The 18,375-nt window shown below is 28.7% G+C and overlaps 1 protein-coding gene across 1 annotated transcript; it reads right to left on the bottom strand.

The window, feature by feature from the left end:
• Positions 1 to 11,851: 11,851 nt before the first annotated feature.
• Positions 11,852 to 18,375, bottom strand: LOC123305203 (cytochrome P450 4C1-like). The gene is made up of 9 exons (XM_044886848.1): positions 18,263 to 18,375; positions 17,555 to 17,749; positions 16,382 to 16,570; positions 16,249 to 16,315; positions 16,055 to 16,181; positions 15,215 to 15,400; positions 14,898 to 15,138; positions 13,147 to 13,326; positions 11,852 to 13,084 (listed from the first exon to the last, which is right to left on the bottom strand). Exons 1-9 carry the CDS (start codon positions 18,282 to 18,284, stop codon positions 12,918 to 12,920), a joined length of 1,374 nt encoding a protein of 457 aa, XP_044742783.1. The 5' UTR covers positions 18,285 to 18,375; the 3' UTR covers positions 11,852 to 12,917.

The raw sequence follows: 18,375 nt of genomic DNA, 5'->3' as shown, positions 1-18,375 counted from the left end.
ATAAAAAGCAGCTTTATTATTCCCATCATTACTATTTACTCCCATAGTTGATGCTGAAAATAAAATTAAAATTAAAAAAGCGCTACGCAGGAACGACGCTATCTTAACGAATTTTCTGAAACAGAAATATATCAAAATATATACGAAAATATAATTGTTATAGAAATTAATTTCAAAGATACAAAATTATTATAATTTATTAGGCAGGTAATTTAATAACGTTAATAATTAATGTGGTCGAAGTAAGATATTAAAGCCCAAATATTTTTGTAAATATTATTAGACCATAAGAACAATTCATTCTCATTAATTATCTTCCTTGATGAAAAATATGTCTATATTACAAATAATGACTGAGAACTTATGTTCAAAAAAGCGAATAGGTTGCTACGGAATCGTATACTTTTTGGTTTAGTGAACTTTGCCAATCTTTTAATAGTACCAAAACAAGGAAAAGCATTCAATAATTAATAGGTACCTATAATGTATCTATTACTTCCAATTTTAAAACTTTCAATATTTCCAAAACGATTCTCGAATTTTGAAAACGTTATTTTTGTGCCCATTTGAACTTTTGAACAGACATACAAAGTGAACTTTGTGATGGAGGTACTTTTAACCATTTTTACATTATTTTCTTTGTGTCGGGTCAGCACAATTATCGATGGATTTTAAAAACATGTTAAGTTAATTCTTTCAAAAAATTCGCTAATAATTGATAATTTTTTTTAAAGAATTTCATTTAACTTACCACAAATTGTATCTAAACTAGTTTGTGATAAATACTGAAAAATATCAAATGATTTCACATCATTTAATTTTACATCTAGATTATCACATAACATTAAGCTTTTTTCAAGAAATATTTCAAAATAAGATTGTAAAATTGCTGGAGTAAATCCTTGTGCTATGATACTTCGATTATGTTTCCATTTTGGCACTGAAATAGTTTAATTTGTTATTTAATCTTCGTGAAGTCATGTTAATTTTAATGGTAAACATCCCTGTTTTATTAAGGTTTATTTTATCAAAGCTCACAATGCTAGATAAGATTAACTCTCGCAACTGCATTTGAACCCAGTTATCCTTAACTGATTTAACTGAAATTTTTAAGACACATTTAATTTGGATGTCAATGCATGATTAAGTGACATCAAGGCTTTTTAATTTTCATTTTATATTTCCCAGCTTGCTCCGCATTTTAGCTGCGTTATCACTTGTTATACTACCATTTTTCGACTTATGACATCTACAGCCAATTTTTAGAGCCTAAATGGCCGAGCGGTCTAAGGCGTTAGTCTTTGACCGTTTGACTACTCGTTAACCCTGCGACTGCGTTCACTCACTGATCCACGGGTGGGGCATGCTTTTAATGGGGTTGAGTTAGCACAGGCTTGCGAGTTTTTTTACTTTTAAAAAAGACTCTGTGATTGTGTTCATTCAGTCATTCACAGGTTTCCCATGCCTTTAACGGGGCGAGTTAGCGCGGGTCTGTGGGTTTTTTGTCTTTTTGGTTAGCCATGTGATGGCATTCATTTACTGATTCACGTGGGAGTTGGTTTTGTAAAGAATAGTTTTGTAATGAGTTGTTTTTTACCGAGTTATTATGACCGGAGTTTTTTTTATCCCCGAGTTGTTTTTATATAAAAATCAGTTGGTCAGTAACTACTTTTGACCAGCTTCATTGGGCAATAGTACTTTTGACTGTTACTTCAATCAAAAATACTATTGTCGAAAGCCTGCCGTCAAAATTACTTTTGATTAATTTGGCTAGTGAAAAGTAATTTTGACCTGTTAAAGGTTTGAGTATAAGATATACACCAGAGATAAAAAATGAACGTTTGAGACACGCGTCAACTCCTTTACTAATTAATAGTATCTCTTTGTCCCAAAAAATGCAAGGATTACATATAGTAAGTACCCAATATGTGTAATCCAAGCATTTTTTGTGACACAGAGATACATATAACACAATATCACATTTCAAAATATATACCTTCTGAGATTATTATTGAATTTCCTACTACTTCTTTACCAATATACTTCATTAAAAAACTTTTTTCCATTGAATATTTTCCTGTCAATAATCTTTGAACAAAATCAGGATTGCTCGTACAAACTATTGGTACCGGACCCAGCCATGCACGAAAAAATGAACTATAATCTTTAAAGAGCTTGGTAACTTTACTTAATGCATCTGAAATAAAATAATTTTTATTTAAAATTACAATAGAAATTTAATTGCCTTGAATTTCATCGTATAAAATGTAATCAGATTTCAAGTTTAATATCTTTTGTTAATTTTGAAACAGATAGTGGTTTAAATTTTATTATTAAAGCATTATTTCAATCCAGCATATGAAGTTTTTAAATCGTCTGAACATGGTTTAAATCAAAATTAATAAGCCAGCAAACTTCATTCACTACATTTTACTTAATATAGGTATACTCCATTCACACTACAGCATAGACATATAAAGGATAGACCTCGCTAGTAATAGAGCTATCATGTAATTGCATGCGATACTTCGATAAAAGAAAAACGCGTTCTAAGCAAAGAGTTTATATACCATATATACAGAACGTTAGATTTACATCTACGAATATAAATATCACGAGTATGACAGAATACATGCGTTAACAATGCATCTAAGTGAGAGGTATTATATACATGTGTTGAAGCTTCGATATGCGTTGAGATAGTTGTAAGACGCTTGGAGAGTGGGAGTTTCTTAGTTTAATAGATGAACTACAACAGATAAGCCACGATACAAATCACTTTTGCAATTTCATATAACACCTATAATATCTCTTACTTAGATGTATTCCTTAACGCATGCACTCTGTCATACTCGTGATATTTATATGTCTAGGTTTAAATCGAACATTCTGTATACGATTAGTTTGTAGCACCGTAGCTCTAAAACGGATGAATCGATTTTGACTTTGTTTTTTGAAATATTATTTGTTTGAGAATGTTCTAAGGTATATGTTTCAAGAAAATCAGCTCCGATGTTTGAAGATAACCACTTCTTTTCTATTTGTTATCGAGTAAATAACCCTAAACCCGCACTTGAAATGTAACTAACACTCTCAATCCTTAACGAACTTTTCGAACAAAAATATAAATAAAAATCGGTTCATCGGTTAAGAAGCTACGATGAAACAGAAACAGACAGACACACAAATACACAGACGCGTTAAACTTATATGTCCCTCTTCTTAATGGGGGGTTGATAACTTTGCTTATGTAGTATCACTTACTGAATGAAATGCACAAAATTCTAACAAAAAAAGAGGGTGCCTCCATTTTAAGGAAAACAGTTTTGGTCTATATCTCCGTAATTCTGCACTTTAGACCAAAAATGAAACCTTTATGGTAGATAATTCATTTCATTTTTTTTTTTTTTTTTTGTAAAAAAATTTTTGGTATCACTAGGCGTTTATGACTTTTACAACCATAACGATTTACTTATTGACTATTTGACTGATATCTCTTTTAATACTCGTTCAAACAATAAAATGCTAATATAAACTTTTAAATCTACAAATTTCCTAAAACTCTTACTTTAAACTTTTTTTCTAAAATTTATATTTATGATGTTATACCGCGTTCAGTGTTGCAACCACCGGCGAGACTTTGCGAGATAACGCAAAAAAAGAGAAAGGCATAGTACGTGTAATGATGAAAATTCAAAAGTATAAAAAAAAAATTAATAATATGAATTAATTAGTAGTAAATAATTTACCTGCAAAAACAAGGACTAAGAAAGATAGGAACTATAATTATCTACAGTAAAAGCTATTAACATTTTTGGTTTGAAGTGCACGGTTACGGAGATATAGGCCCAAGTTGTTTTTCTCAAAATGTTGTTTTTTTCCAAGTTGTTTTTCTTAAAAAAAATATAACTGTTGTAATTTAATGCAAAAAAAAATTCTCTGTAGCTTGCATTATATGATTGAAATCGGCTTACCGGTTATAAAAACGCCATCGCGTTAGATATCCAAGTGGAAATAATCCAGCAAGAGTTGGAAAGGATTGAAAAAATGAAACATAGAATCTCCACATGGAATATTCCCTCATTCAGATTTAACCGTTTATTTCATTTTCATTAAAATCATATCAATCAAATTAAATTTAAAGATTTTGAATTATTGCTGAATTCTAACATAATGCTTTTAACAACGAATTATTGCATTATGAATTCCGATAAACAAAATAAAGCGCGTATGATATTTATTTATGATGTTATTGTACCAAGAATAACCACTGACATGACGTAAACAAAAACACATCTTACAGTTATATTGTTAATTTTTTTTTACTTAGAAATTCTTTTGAATAATTAAAACTTAATACAAATTTTACAGATTTTTAAAATTTTTTTAAATTTATATAACTAATTTTAAAATTTTATAAGATACAGACTTAGAAACAGAAGTTTAACAATCCCAAAATATCATCACAGTATGACTTTATGAATATACATCTATTATATGATTTACATCTATGAACTTTTACGTCCTATTGTTTTGTTTGAATTTCCCGGTTAATTTTATAATAATGATCGAACAATATTGAGACATTCACTTTCTCTATTGGTTAAAATTCAATCACAGGCTGTAATATTCATAGTTAATTTACCTTCATTTGTCCCAAGAATCAATAATGCATTCCCAATAATTGGGTAAGCTGTTGGTCCTGGTAATTTTGATACGTAATAAAAAACTCGCAAATAATTTGAAAAATAACTCAAAAATAGAATAAGAAACACTAAAATTATCAAAAACATGTTTGAAAAAAACTTAAATTTAAATTAGACCTTATATCCTCAGAATACCAAACACGATTAATGAAAAAACACTCCTGATATTCTACCATCTATATACTATAAAATTTATTGATATTAAACCTTGGATATTTCTGCTAAAACAAATGTAATTTTATTATATTACTAGCTGACACCGTGAACTTTCCACCCATAATTAATTTATTTGATTATAACTTTTAATTAGCGATTAATAATTATTGATTAACATCTGCAATTCTAATTATTTCTATACAAACACTCCTATTTCTAGGACAATTAGATCTATGTACCATTTGCTCGCTTTAGGGGTTGAATTGCAAAACATCATTTCTTACTCATACAGTGATACAGTGTATATAAGGAATCTCTATATTGCCAGCAATTTTTCTTTTGTATATAACATATTTTACTATTTACAATATTAGATAAAATATATATTTTAGTTTCCGATTTTCGATTTATAGAGAAACATTCCTAACATAAACCACATGAAGTTAAGGTAGTACGAGCGCCAAGGCAAGTTAAGACTTGTAGTTGAAATTATTTGTACCTTATTTTCAACTTTGATGATGCATTTTATTACAACTTCATGAACGTAGACAAAAAATAAGATTAGATTTTTCGATATCTGCCTTGGTTTTCGAAATATTGAAAGCTAATTAATTAAACAAAATTTTCTATTTTCGATATTTTGAAAATTATTCCAGGTATCGAAAAATTTTATTCTTACTTTTCGTCTTATATTATTAAGTTATAACATAATTCACCATCAAAATTAAAAAATATATATTTTTTTAAATTGGGTCCGCACTACCGTGCTCATTCATCCTTAATTAATCGAGCATAACGGTTATTTTTTTTATTCAATAATTGATCAAGGTTTTAACTTTAATTTAGGATAGTTTTTTTTTTTTTTTTTAATTTCCACCGACTAATCTTGGAGCAAGTTTTGACAATGGTAACATATCATCCAACTACCGTTTTCCCATAAGACCAATATTAAATATGCCTACTTTTGAAGTCATTTATTTATTTAAATAATCGGGCAACTTCCCCTAAAATTTTCAGAATTGATTTAGACTAAGTCCAACTTCATATTAAAAAATTAAGCCGTTCATCCAAAGTTGACCTGGCGCTCTCACATCCTTAAAAAAATCTTAGTGACAAATTGTTTTTACTAACAACATTGGCATTTTAGCAAACATTCATCCATATTTGTCCATAAAATTTTTTTTTGGTTTTGCACCTCCAAGACATGCGTACTAATATCTAGTATTAAAATATTTTTATAACTGTCAATTTGTATTTTTTTTCAAAATTTTATGTTTGTTTAATTGAGTTGTGAAAGTTATCAGAAGTTAAAGAAAACAGAGATAATTTAAAGTAAGTACAATGCAATTTTTATGTTATGTCATAATAAATATCCTAATCAAACCAAACGTAATGTACTTACATATTGGGTTGACTCCTACATCAGAAGTTTGTCTTTTTAAACTATCTAATACTCAATTATTTCATACAGTAAAAGCTACAAGTAGCTATAAAAGGAAATTCTTTAAGGAATCAAACAAGTATTTGACTTCAATAATTATTACCTTAAATTTTCAAAAAAATATCTTGTGAATAAAAAAAGTAAGCGCTACATATATAATGTACCAAGGTACGAAAGCAATATAGTTCCTAGCGGGTATCCCACGATACCTCTCGATCTTTTTATACCATGTATATATGAAATATACATAGTATATTAAGTTTAGTCCAAAGTTTGTAACGCCTAAAAATATTCATGCTACGAAAAAAATTTTGGTATAGGTGTTCATAGAAGCACCTAATTAGCCCATTTCCGGTTGTCCGTCCGTCCGTCCGTCCGTCTGTCCGTCTGTGGACACGATAACTCAAAAACGAAAAGAGATATCAAAGTGAAATTTTTATAGCGTACTCAGGATCTAAAAACTGAGGTCGAGTTCGTAAATGAGCAATTAGGGTCAATTGGGTCTTGGGTCCGTAGGACCCATCTTGTAAACCGTTAGAGATAGAACAAAAGTTTAAATGTAAAAAATGTTCTTTATAAAAAAATAAACAACTTTTGTTTGAAAATTTTTTTTGTAAACATCACTGTTTACCCACGAGGCCGCTTATTAGGTGCAAATTTTATAGTATGCATTAATATGGGAATATCAGTGTGTGTAGCTATTTAAAAGTGGATATCTTTTTTTATTAACGTGACGTCAAAAAACAAACGATTGCTTCATCAACACTGTCTATACATGGTATTTCAACAATTAACTCAATTGTTTGTTTTCACTTGTTTATTTTGAAAAATCGTCCGTAAAATAGAATTGAGAATTAAAATTTCAGCTATAATTTAATAATTTAAAAAAAAATGCTATAATTAATTTTCATAATCATCTGCCGTATTATCCATTCAGTAAATATCAACAAGGCCAGCATTGGTTCAAGCCTGGATGTGATTGTTCAGCATTGAGTCAATCAGACAAGCATAAAAACCCAGACTCTTCTAGTCTTTAATTTTATTCGAATGATAATTTCTTGGTATGCCTTTATGTCTTTACACAAATCGGTATTCGGCAACTAGTGTCCCACATAGGAACAGACGTATATAGACTGATAAACACATTACCACTCTTTTGCGTTGCTCAGTCGTGTAAAAAGGGGTTTCCTTTTGAAATTTTGGTGATCATTTTCTTATAAATAGATTTTTCACCAAATATATTTTTTAGACCCCTTGAATTTTTCATTTGAAAAATTAAAAAAAAAAAAACTTTAAAGAAAGTATTTGGAATGTTCTGTTCCTTGAACACCCGATATGGGAGATAAAATTACTTAAAAGAGATAAATTATACTAATATTAGTTTACGCATATCTATTTATCTATAAACATGTTTTACAAATAATAAAATTAGAATAATTATTTATGTTCCAAGGCAATAAAATAGATGTTTATAACTGAGGGTTTATTAATCACCCGATGGCCTTGCTTTCTTCGAGTATTTTAATGAACAAGAAGGAATCAATCGGATGTTAAATTTCTTTCCTCTTGTGGCTAGATTGTTCAATTGATGTACTTCTAACTAGGATATATGGAGTAAGTTTAAGTACTATTTATTTGACAGTATTAACTTGTGTATAAAAAATTTCTTGAAGCTATTATAAGGAAAGTTTCTTTCCAATCAAAAATTTGCAGTGCAATTTTCAAGCGCAGGCGTAACCGTTACCACTATTCTCTAAACAAATTTTTATATCGATAGATTTTTGTAGTATAATGATCAATTGTGCAATTGTACTTATACTTAAAGAAATTTAATAAAATATTGGAAAAATTGATTAAAATTTGGTAATATCGCTTTGATAATCAATTAAAATCGATTATCTTATGACACAAGATTGACTACCGTCCGCTGAGTTTTTCAGTGTATTATTACATAAACATAAGTTATAATGTTGTAAAAGAAAAACTTTTTCTCGACATTTTTATGGCCTCGCACATCGTACAGCCCCTCAAAATTGAACTAGAAACCTGAAAATTTTTATATAGATCGTCTTTGTGTGCGACATGAGGGTATCAACTTCGCTCAAATTGAGCTAGAGGGTTTAAACTTATATGCAAATTGATTTTTTATTTGGGAAGTGCCATTTCTTTATATCAACTTTCTAAAAAATGCTTGAGATTAAATAATCTTTTGTATGGGAACATTAAAGGACCTCGAGTATTTAACATTAAAATGGCCTTCCTTTTAACAATAAACATTAAGTGTTCAATAATAACGTCGAAAAAGGCCAGAACCTTCTCGAACCATTCATTTTATGGTTACCCTTAAAAAGCAAAATAAAATCTTTTTTGCATTTTATCACATAAATGGAGCTAATATTTTATCAGTTGAAGATACAATAATATAGATATTATCTTTTTAGAAGTAAAAACTGGAATGTGCCCTTAAATTGATTTCTCAGCGTCCGTTATACATACCAAATTAGCTACCAAATTACTATATTTTTTACTCCTACGTATTGTTCACCTAAATTTGGAAATTTTTACATAATATTACAGACGCAATATAGTTATTTTCGTGAAGTAGCCATGGATTTTTAAGCAGAAATTTCTAGCTTTACTCAGGCGATAAGTATTCTTGAATAAGAAATTATCTCCGGGAAAATGCGTAAAAAGAATAAAAATACGTTCAGAAGTCCTTAAAATAAATGGTTTGAGAAGGTTCTTTACGTATACATATTTTAAGGGCTGTAATTCCAAAAGTTTCGAAAAGAAATACACACCAAATTCAATGTTAAATATGCCGGATCCTTTTTAAATTAATAGAAAATATTTATCTGTTTTTATTTCTAAGAATATTTTAAGTTATGTGTTTAATAACTTATAATTCTATGAAAATATGTTCTTAACACGGTTTTTAAATTACTTCTTAGCATGATTTTTAAATATGTCAAATATGTATATTAATTACTGGTTTGTAGAAATCAATTAGTTCTTGTTTTAGGAATTTTTCCCGTTTGTTGTTATAATATATTTTCTTTATTATTTTACATATTTTTCCTATATTGACGAATAAAAATACTAACTTTAATTCAATATATGCTTCGCGCGGGGCTTAAAATAATATTTTATGGTTTAATCATAAAGTTTTCTTATAACACTTAATTAATATGTATTTACCTTGCGTGGCTTTATACTTACATATTACAATACTTACTTTACACATATTTTATGAGCAAAATAGATTGGGAACTATAGTCTCACCTGTGGGTTGAATGAAGCAACTTATCAGAAATCTTAACGCTGAAATGAAATGCTCATGTATGTGTAGAAACATTTATATGAATTATGGCTAAAAATTATGTGCTTTTCCCAGGGTACGGTAACCACCCCTTCTAAGTAAATATATGTTGAAAATGGCAACAAGAATCGATACAACGATGAAATATAAGCAAAAAAGTGTCATTCAAGTATATATCAAAAGTCAATAGAGTTATTGGCGATTGAAATTCGGAGTATTTAACGTTAAATGACTGAAAAACCATGTTTATATGTCTATGATAAATACTTTTTTGAGTATAATTTTCATTTTTAAATATTTTATAACTTAAATAAATTTTATCGATAAAAATGCTTCAAGCAAAATATGTTGGGTCACCTATAGACATCTTACGCAGACATTATACTTGATCGAAATATTTCCCCGCAAACCGTATAGTTCAGGCAAAAATAGACTGAAATGTTTCCCCCAAAAATTGTTTATTCGTATGTCTTCTGCGGAATCTAGACACAACTCGAGAAAACTTTTCCAATAATTGAATGAAGAAAAATGTATACCAATAAATCCTTGTACCCACTTGTTTTTTTAACTTCGACAAAATAAGGCAAATAAAATATTCAGATACCCTAGGGATTGTATACTTAAAACATAATAAATTTTATTACAAATGAATTTATTTAAAAAAAATTATTTAATGATAAGCGCATAATGTAAACCTACCTACACAAAAAAAAAAATTTTTGAAAAAAAATGCAAAAAACGGTGAAGCATGTTAGAAACTCACTAGGACAACGTTGTATGTGAACGTGGCATCATTTCGTTTGCATTTTTCTTTTTGTATTATACCTAAATCTATGAAAAGAAATCTCAAAATATTTGCAATTATTTTTTTATTTTATAAACTTGATTTATTAATTTTATTATTTAGATAAAATCAGACTTAAACAAGTGAAAACAAACAATTGACTGAGTTAATTGTTGAAATACCATGTATAGACAGTGTTGATGAAGCAATCGTTTGTTTTTTGACGTCACGTTAATAAAAAAAGATATCCACTTTTAAAGAGCTACACACACACTGACATTCCCATATTAATGCATACTATAAAATTTGCACCTAATAAGCGCCCTCGTGGGTAAACGGTGATGTTTACAAAAAAAATTTTCAAACAAAAGTTGTTTATTTTTTTATAAAGAACATTTTTTACATTTAAACTTTTGTTCTATCTCTAACGGTTTACAAGATGGGTCTTACGGACCCAAGACCCAATTGACCCATGTTGCTCATTTACGAACTCGACCTCAGTTTTTAGGTCCTGAGTATGCTATAAAAATTTCATCTTGATATCTCTTTTCGTTTTTGAGTTATCGTGTCCACAGACGGACGGACGGACGGACAACCGGAAATGGACTAATTAGGTGATTCTATGGACACCTATACCAAAATTTTTTTCGTAGCATGAATATTTTCAGGCGTTACAAACTTTGGACTAAACTTAATATACTATGTATATTTCATATTATACATGGTATAATAAACTTAATATACCATGTATATGTATTTCATATATACATGGTATAAAAGTGCATAATTATTTACTCTATTTTTTTTTTTTATTTTTTTTTTTTTGTTCATATAAAAACAGAAAATTAATTTTATTCCTTAGGTATTATAAAAATATTGAAAAGTTGTTTTGCATATTTGTTTTTTCGTTTTTGTATTTTTTCTGCATTTTTGCATAATTAAATACATATAAATATGTAACAGCCTCTTGAAGACATAAACAAACAATTTTTAAAATAAAATACTGTAATATTTTAATTTTATGAACATTTGTTTTTATTATTCGATCGTAATTATCTGTTAAATTACTAATGGGTCAAGATAAATGGTCTGCAAAACTTTCCTTTACTTTCGGGTGCTCCATGATATTTATGATAATAGCAGTGAATATGTTTCTATTCTGGCGAATGATTAACCCCTTCAAAACATAGATAATATGTCCCAACAAGAACGCTATGATTTTTATAAAGAGTACATGGCACATGTAATATTGGATAAAAGTTGAAAATTCTGAAACATCGACATCCCATTTACCGTCTAGGTGTGAAATCAAACATTTCATCAGTAATGAAGTATTGTGAAGACTTAATTTATTATTACTTTTTTTAAGTAGGTACTTACATAAATTATAACATATAACATTTAAAAAAATATTTTTATTAAATTAGCTTATAAAACACATTTATGTAATAAATTTATGCGGGATCATAGGCCCTCACAAAATTATTTGCCCATAAAACGGTTAATGCGACAATAAGAAAAATTGAGGAGATTCTTAAACATAAAGCCCAAGAACCAAGATTATCTTGCAATGTAATTTTATAATGCTACATGTAACATAAGGTTTAATAAGAAACGTTTCTTGTCTAGTTGGATCGATGGATACCCGAAAAAAAGGATATGTAGAAATTGTGAAGTTCTATTATGGATACTGCATCAACATAAAAAACATTCACTGAAAAATACATTCACGTTCACACGTCACTTATGACGTCATTTAATATATGTTGTTAATATAAGTGCTGATTAAGTGAAAACGTAGCAAAAATTACAGGTTGTCCAGCCAGAATTTTAATCGGCTATTTTATGAATGGTTAAGGGCTGGTAAAGAAACATGAAAGCAATAAAAAAAGTGTTTATTAAATTTGTTTCACACATCCCGGTGATTTTCACTTATCTTCGAGAATAACTCTTCGAGTCTAAAGCCATATATTACCTTTTGAAAATTGGTATTTCAATGGGTATAATATTCTATTTTTGGAAAGTCTTTTCCCTAAAATGGGTAAAAATAGATGCAGTATAAATTCAATGATTAAATCTAACTATCATAATTGTATTCTATTTCTCACAATGATGAAAGATGAAAGCAATTATAATGTCCTTTTTAAGTCTAAGAACATTAGTCTGGCAGTTACCTATAGACACACACAGATTAACGAACCTACTTGATTTTCAAAAAATTATTTGTTTTTATTATTAAAAGTTTAAAGATCAGTCGACTTTTAAAAGATAAACCAATATTAAATGCAAGGCCCCCTTCCAAACCATTCAAAGCGAGTAGAGGCTCCACCGAAATTTAAACATTTGGCTTCTGGCTGGGAGGTAGCGGGTTCGAATCCAGGCAGCGGCAGTGTAAGCAATTATAATTAATGGGGAAGTAAATAAACCCCAGTATTATTTATTCTTTAAGTAAGCATTTCTTGAAGAGTTTACTGCTTAAATTAACTAAAATGATTCACTCTGGAATATTAATTAGTTTTTAATACGGGATGTAATTCGCACTTGATGTCCACCAACTAGCTTTAACGAAACCTCCATTTGCATTTTTAATTCATTTAAATTTAAATCAGTATGAAATTCATATCGACATAATAACGTTGCTAATAATGTTTTCATAAACATCGAAGCATATCGTATACCTAAAAACATTCCAAATTTAAACTGACAAACATTAAACATTAATTTAAATGTTTTTAATTACCAATGCAATTCCTTGGTCCACCACCAAATGGAATGTACGCATACGGATGGCGACCTTTCATATTTTCTGGAGTAAATCGTTCTGGATCAAACTTTAATGGTTCCTTCCATAAATTATGATCACGATGTAAACTTAGAATTGGTATAACACAAGTTGAACCTTTAGGAATGAGAAAATCCCCTAGAAACAATGGAAATAATTAAAAAATGATACAGAGTGTATTAATATTATAGCGAAGAATTAGGTTTTGTCAGTAACAATTATTTAACGCAGCGTTTCTTAATACTTTTTACCTTCTTCAGGCAATCTACAATAAATTATTATGACACGTTTCGTTAAATAGTTGAATTTATTAATTAATCAAATTGATCCTATTTCTTCTGAAAAGCAACATAATTTAATTCACCAAAATTATCAATATAAGTTATATTAAAGAAACCTATAAGCAGTTACAGATTTTTCATTTTCGACAGGTACAATAAAAAAAATCCCAAAAATCAATAACTAAATTTTTTTGGATTTACTTTGATAAGCACGATAACAGTATATACAAATTTTTGGTTTGAGGCTTCTAAATACGCGATGGGAAAAAACGGTTCCTAATTATTTCCACTTTTATCATAGCACCTCACACGAAATTATAAGATTTACTCTTTTGCTTTATATTGTTAACAAAAGTTTTCACAAAATAGGATGATAATATTGCGTATATTTTAAAATAATGATGTTTTTTATTTCAAAATCTAGCCAAAAATTATAAAAATAATTCCGCAGGCGGTGTAAAATTCAACTCTGCACTCAAAGTAGATCATGTTAACATAAAAATGTGACCACACTGAATGAATACAAGCACCAAATGTTAACCAGATACTATAGTACATTATAGAAGAAGTTAACTTCGATGGGGAGAATTCAACAGGGCTGTCGAGAGGGCGAGGAGGAAAATCTCCTAGACCCGAACTCAGAAAACTAGCCCGTAAATTGGAGGCCGGAATAAACTTTATTGTTTTTTATAGTATTTCTCGTTCAAGTGGTTTGACAAATTTTGAAAGAAACACTTTTTCTGAAATTTTTTTTAGAATTTTATGCGCTTATTTGACCGTACTACTCATGCCACTGTTAAAACAAGAGGCCTCTAAGTACAGTAATGCTAATAAATATAATTATAATCGATTTTATTCTAGATTTAGGGATTTTCGGCTTAATTTGTTGATAATGTAGATACGTGACTCTACTGTGTGTACTACGATGAACGTGCATGGCAGCCATTTATAGTTATACACTTTCACCGTGGAGCACACTGTGCGTGTGCCACGCTTGGTCATCTCATGGTTCATCACATCTGTGATTGTTCACTTTTTGTGATCTTTGTTGTTTTCGCAACTTCATTTAACGCAGTAAGAACTTTGTTTGATACAGTAGGAAAATAGCCTGATCAAGCGAAAAAATAATATTAGTAAATAACAGAATTATTATTTATTTTCAATATTGGCGGTTTATTTTCAACTTTTTCGTCTCTATTTACAATCAACACCTGGATGGATAAATTCGTTTTCTTTGTGATTGATGACTATATTTCAATGATTCAATAAAAAATCAAAGCCTAAAAATTTTGATAATTTTGTCTCTCATAAAATAAACATGTCTTATTGTGCCATATTACATAATGTTTCATCAAAGGATTGGGGGTAGGGACTCGAACATTTTCTCTCAGACTCCCTGGATTTCAACCTTATATGTATAATACGTACCCATTTGAATGTCTTTCGTTATTTCTCTTGCAATTATTGGAACTGTTGAATATAATCGCATTGATTCTTTTAAGACCATATCCATATATTTTAATTTTGGTAAGTCGTCTATTTCAATTGGACGATTGAGATCACCGTCAAGAACTTCAAATAATTCCTCACAAACTTTTTCTTGAATATCTTTATGTGCAGCTAAATTTAGAAGCACATAGCTTAAAGCATTAGCTGATGTTTCATAGCCCTAAAAAATTTTTAATTTAATCATCTTTTATATCGCTCAAGTATCATTGAAAATTAATTCAAAAATTTTAGCTTACACCTAATATTACAATATTAATTTCATCCCGAAGTTGTTCATTATCAAATTCTTGATTGTTCTCCGTAATATCTATTAAGTAGTCTAACAAAGGTTTATTAAATACATTCTTTTTAATATCCTGAATTTCAAGAGTATGGTTTTGCATAGCATTTTCATATTGGATTTTTCTTTTTTCTGTTATTATCTAAAAAATTATATGAAAACAAAGAATATTATAATCTATCTAATATTCTCTCCACACTTATTTTTTGTCAAACGTTGTATGTGTATCATAAACTATAACTAATACAAACAAAAATAGATAGTTACTCGCACCAATAATAGATTATTCTTTTTTTTATTTTCAAGAAGTCAATACCAAGTTGTATGATTACAATGTTAAGTACTTAATTCTCTAAAAACGTCCAATTATTGGAAAATATTACCATAAAAAATATTAACCAATGGATACTTCCTGAATTTCGATATACAAAATAATGGATTTTGTACCAAAACTATTAAAATAAAGAAAAAATACTTTTCCCAATTTTCTCTTAAATTAGATATAAATATTATCAAAGATAATGAATGAAAACTCAAGATTATTTCGAATTAAATTTCAAGAATCAATTTTTGTATTAGAAAAAAACATTTTTTGACCACTATGCAGTCATCAGTATGAATTAGCTAATCGTGGTTATTCTTATTGTGTACGTTATTCGCAAATTTTCGTATTATAAATATTTATTTATCACCTAGTCATTTTTATTTTATCACCGAGGAAATCATTAATTATCGGTTGTCTGTAACCTAAGTTAATTATTTTGATGGTATTATTTATCTATCGTGTAATACTAACTTTACTAGCTAATCCCAAAATCACATCTCGATTTTTTTCAGATTGTTTACCATCTTCGGTGAACTTATAATATATGTCAGCTAATTTCCAAGGATGGAAAATTCTTTCAAACATTAAGAAAAATAAACTAAAAAAATTCAACATGTTAAAGAAGCTCGATAGAATTCACACGCTATCAATAAAATATTACACACTTTTGAACGGCATTATAATAAGACGAATTACTATTTTGGGCGTTTACATCGTATCCCAATGTAGAACCTAGAATAAAATTACTTTTGTTACGTGTAAAAAATTATACATTTTTAAAAATATCACTAATATTACCACATACTGCATCCATTGTAGTTTTTGATATGTAATCAAATATGTCAAATGGTTTATCATCATTTAATTTTTTGTTAAGATTTTCAATCAATATTACATTTTTTTCGACAAATACTTTAAAATATGATTTCAATAGTACAGGGCTGAATCCTCGTACTACAATACTACGATTACGTTTCCATTTCGATACTGTAAATATAAAATGTATAAATAATTGTAAAAGAGTGTCTCGAATATCAATAATATAACTTTATTAATACCATTTCCACCACATTTCACTTTTTTAGAGGTTTATTCTCAGAAAGCAAAGTAGCGTATGTACATTTCAACTATACAGAATGTTCGATTTACATCTAGGCATATAAATATCACGAATATGACAGAGTAAATGCGATTTAAGTAAAAGGTATTATAGATGTTATATGAAATTGCAAAAGTGACTTGTATCTCTTATCAATTACGAACTCGTGTTGTAATATAGAGTAGATAGGTTCCAGAAGTCCTTAGCCATTAAGGAAAATTTAGCGTAAGGTATACAAATGTTTCAAATAAAAGTTTTCGAATTTCAAATGAGACGTCTCAAGAAAATATTGTATTTTATTATGACAGTTTAGTCAAAATTGATTATAAATCTTTTATTTGAAAATTAGGGTACTGACCGATAACTTCATGATAAAGACCAAGAATTAAGTTTGTGAAAGGTCAATTGAAGATACAAGATCTGCTTGTAGTATTCCTTTTTATTTTAGACTATCTTGTTTTTATCTCTGTATCCATCAACATTACGAAAAGTGTGTTTATATACAACATTATAGAAAACGAAATTTTCCACAAAAAATATACTTTTAAGGTTTTAGAGTAAAAAAGGCATATGGATACAAAGTAGCTAGACTAATATTTAGATATTCTCTTCATATTTACATAAAATTCACTTTATTTATATGAAATTATGACAATTACTTTATTAGGTACCACATTGTATTTAACTTCCTTTATACGCTAGGCTGCATGTTATTTGATCTTCCGGTTCAAATTTTGTGTTAAAAAGGTTAGGTATTTACCGATGAGACAGATAAAAAAGCAGGTCATGTGTAAATCTAATGGTAATTCAATATTATAATAACAAAATTTCGCAATATATAAATGATTTCAATTGAAATAATTAGATTATACCTTTTGATGACATAATTGAATCGCCAGATAATTGATAACCAGCTTGTTTCATTATCCATGCTTTTTCTAAACCATGATTTAATATTTCTTGAATATATTCTGGTTTAACTGTAAAAATAAGTGGAACAGGACCCAGCCACACTCGAAATATCGGCGAATATTCTTGTACTTTATTTAATACAATGGTAGTTATTTCTAAAATTATTAATTACAATATAAAATACTGAATAACTGGTTGTAGTCATTGTCATATAACAACAAAATTTAGGCTGTGTCTACCCTAAATAGCGCTTTCAGGAAGTACAATATACCAGGTGCGTTTTTAAAGCACAAACAATTCGATCTTTCATTTCTGTTTCAAGTTCGAATCAATTTTAATTGCACTATTAGGGTCGAAAACCAAATTTGAAATTCACAAGTTTGGCGACAGTTGATTTTAATATAGATCATAAATTTTATTAAGAAAAAACTTCGCTTGCAGTTTTTAGTGTCGATGTGACATTAACAAAATAAGACTCGATTAATTAGTTTAGCCAAGTTTGAATTTTGAGAATTTAAGTACAGTTAAAACAATTTTAATTAGCAAAGATGTACGTACAATCTATAGTCTAAATCACTTTAGTCTTCTAAAGCGGTAGTTTTGAGCCATGTATATGCGTGATATAACGATTTATAATGGAATTAAAGGAAACAAAAATTTATGTTTACCTTCATGATTTCCAACTAACATTAATATATTGCCAATAATTGGTAAAGCTGTGGGTCCAGGTAATTTAGTCGTATAATAAAAAATACGTAAATATTTTGAATAATAACACAAA

The sequence above is a fragment of the Chrysoperla carnea genome, chromosome 1 (assembly GCF_905475395.1).
Source record: "Chrysoperla carnea chromosome 1, inChrCarn1.1, whole genome shotgun sequence".
Taxonomy (NCBI): domain Eukaryota; kingdom Metazoa; phylum Arthropoda; class Insecta; order Neuroptera; family Chrysopidae; genus Chrysoperla; species Chrysoperla carnea.
Note: the sequence above shows the minus strand (reverse complement) of the source record. Positions and strands in the feature narration are given on the sequence as shown.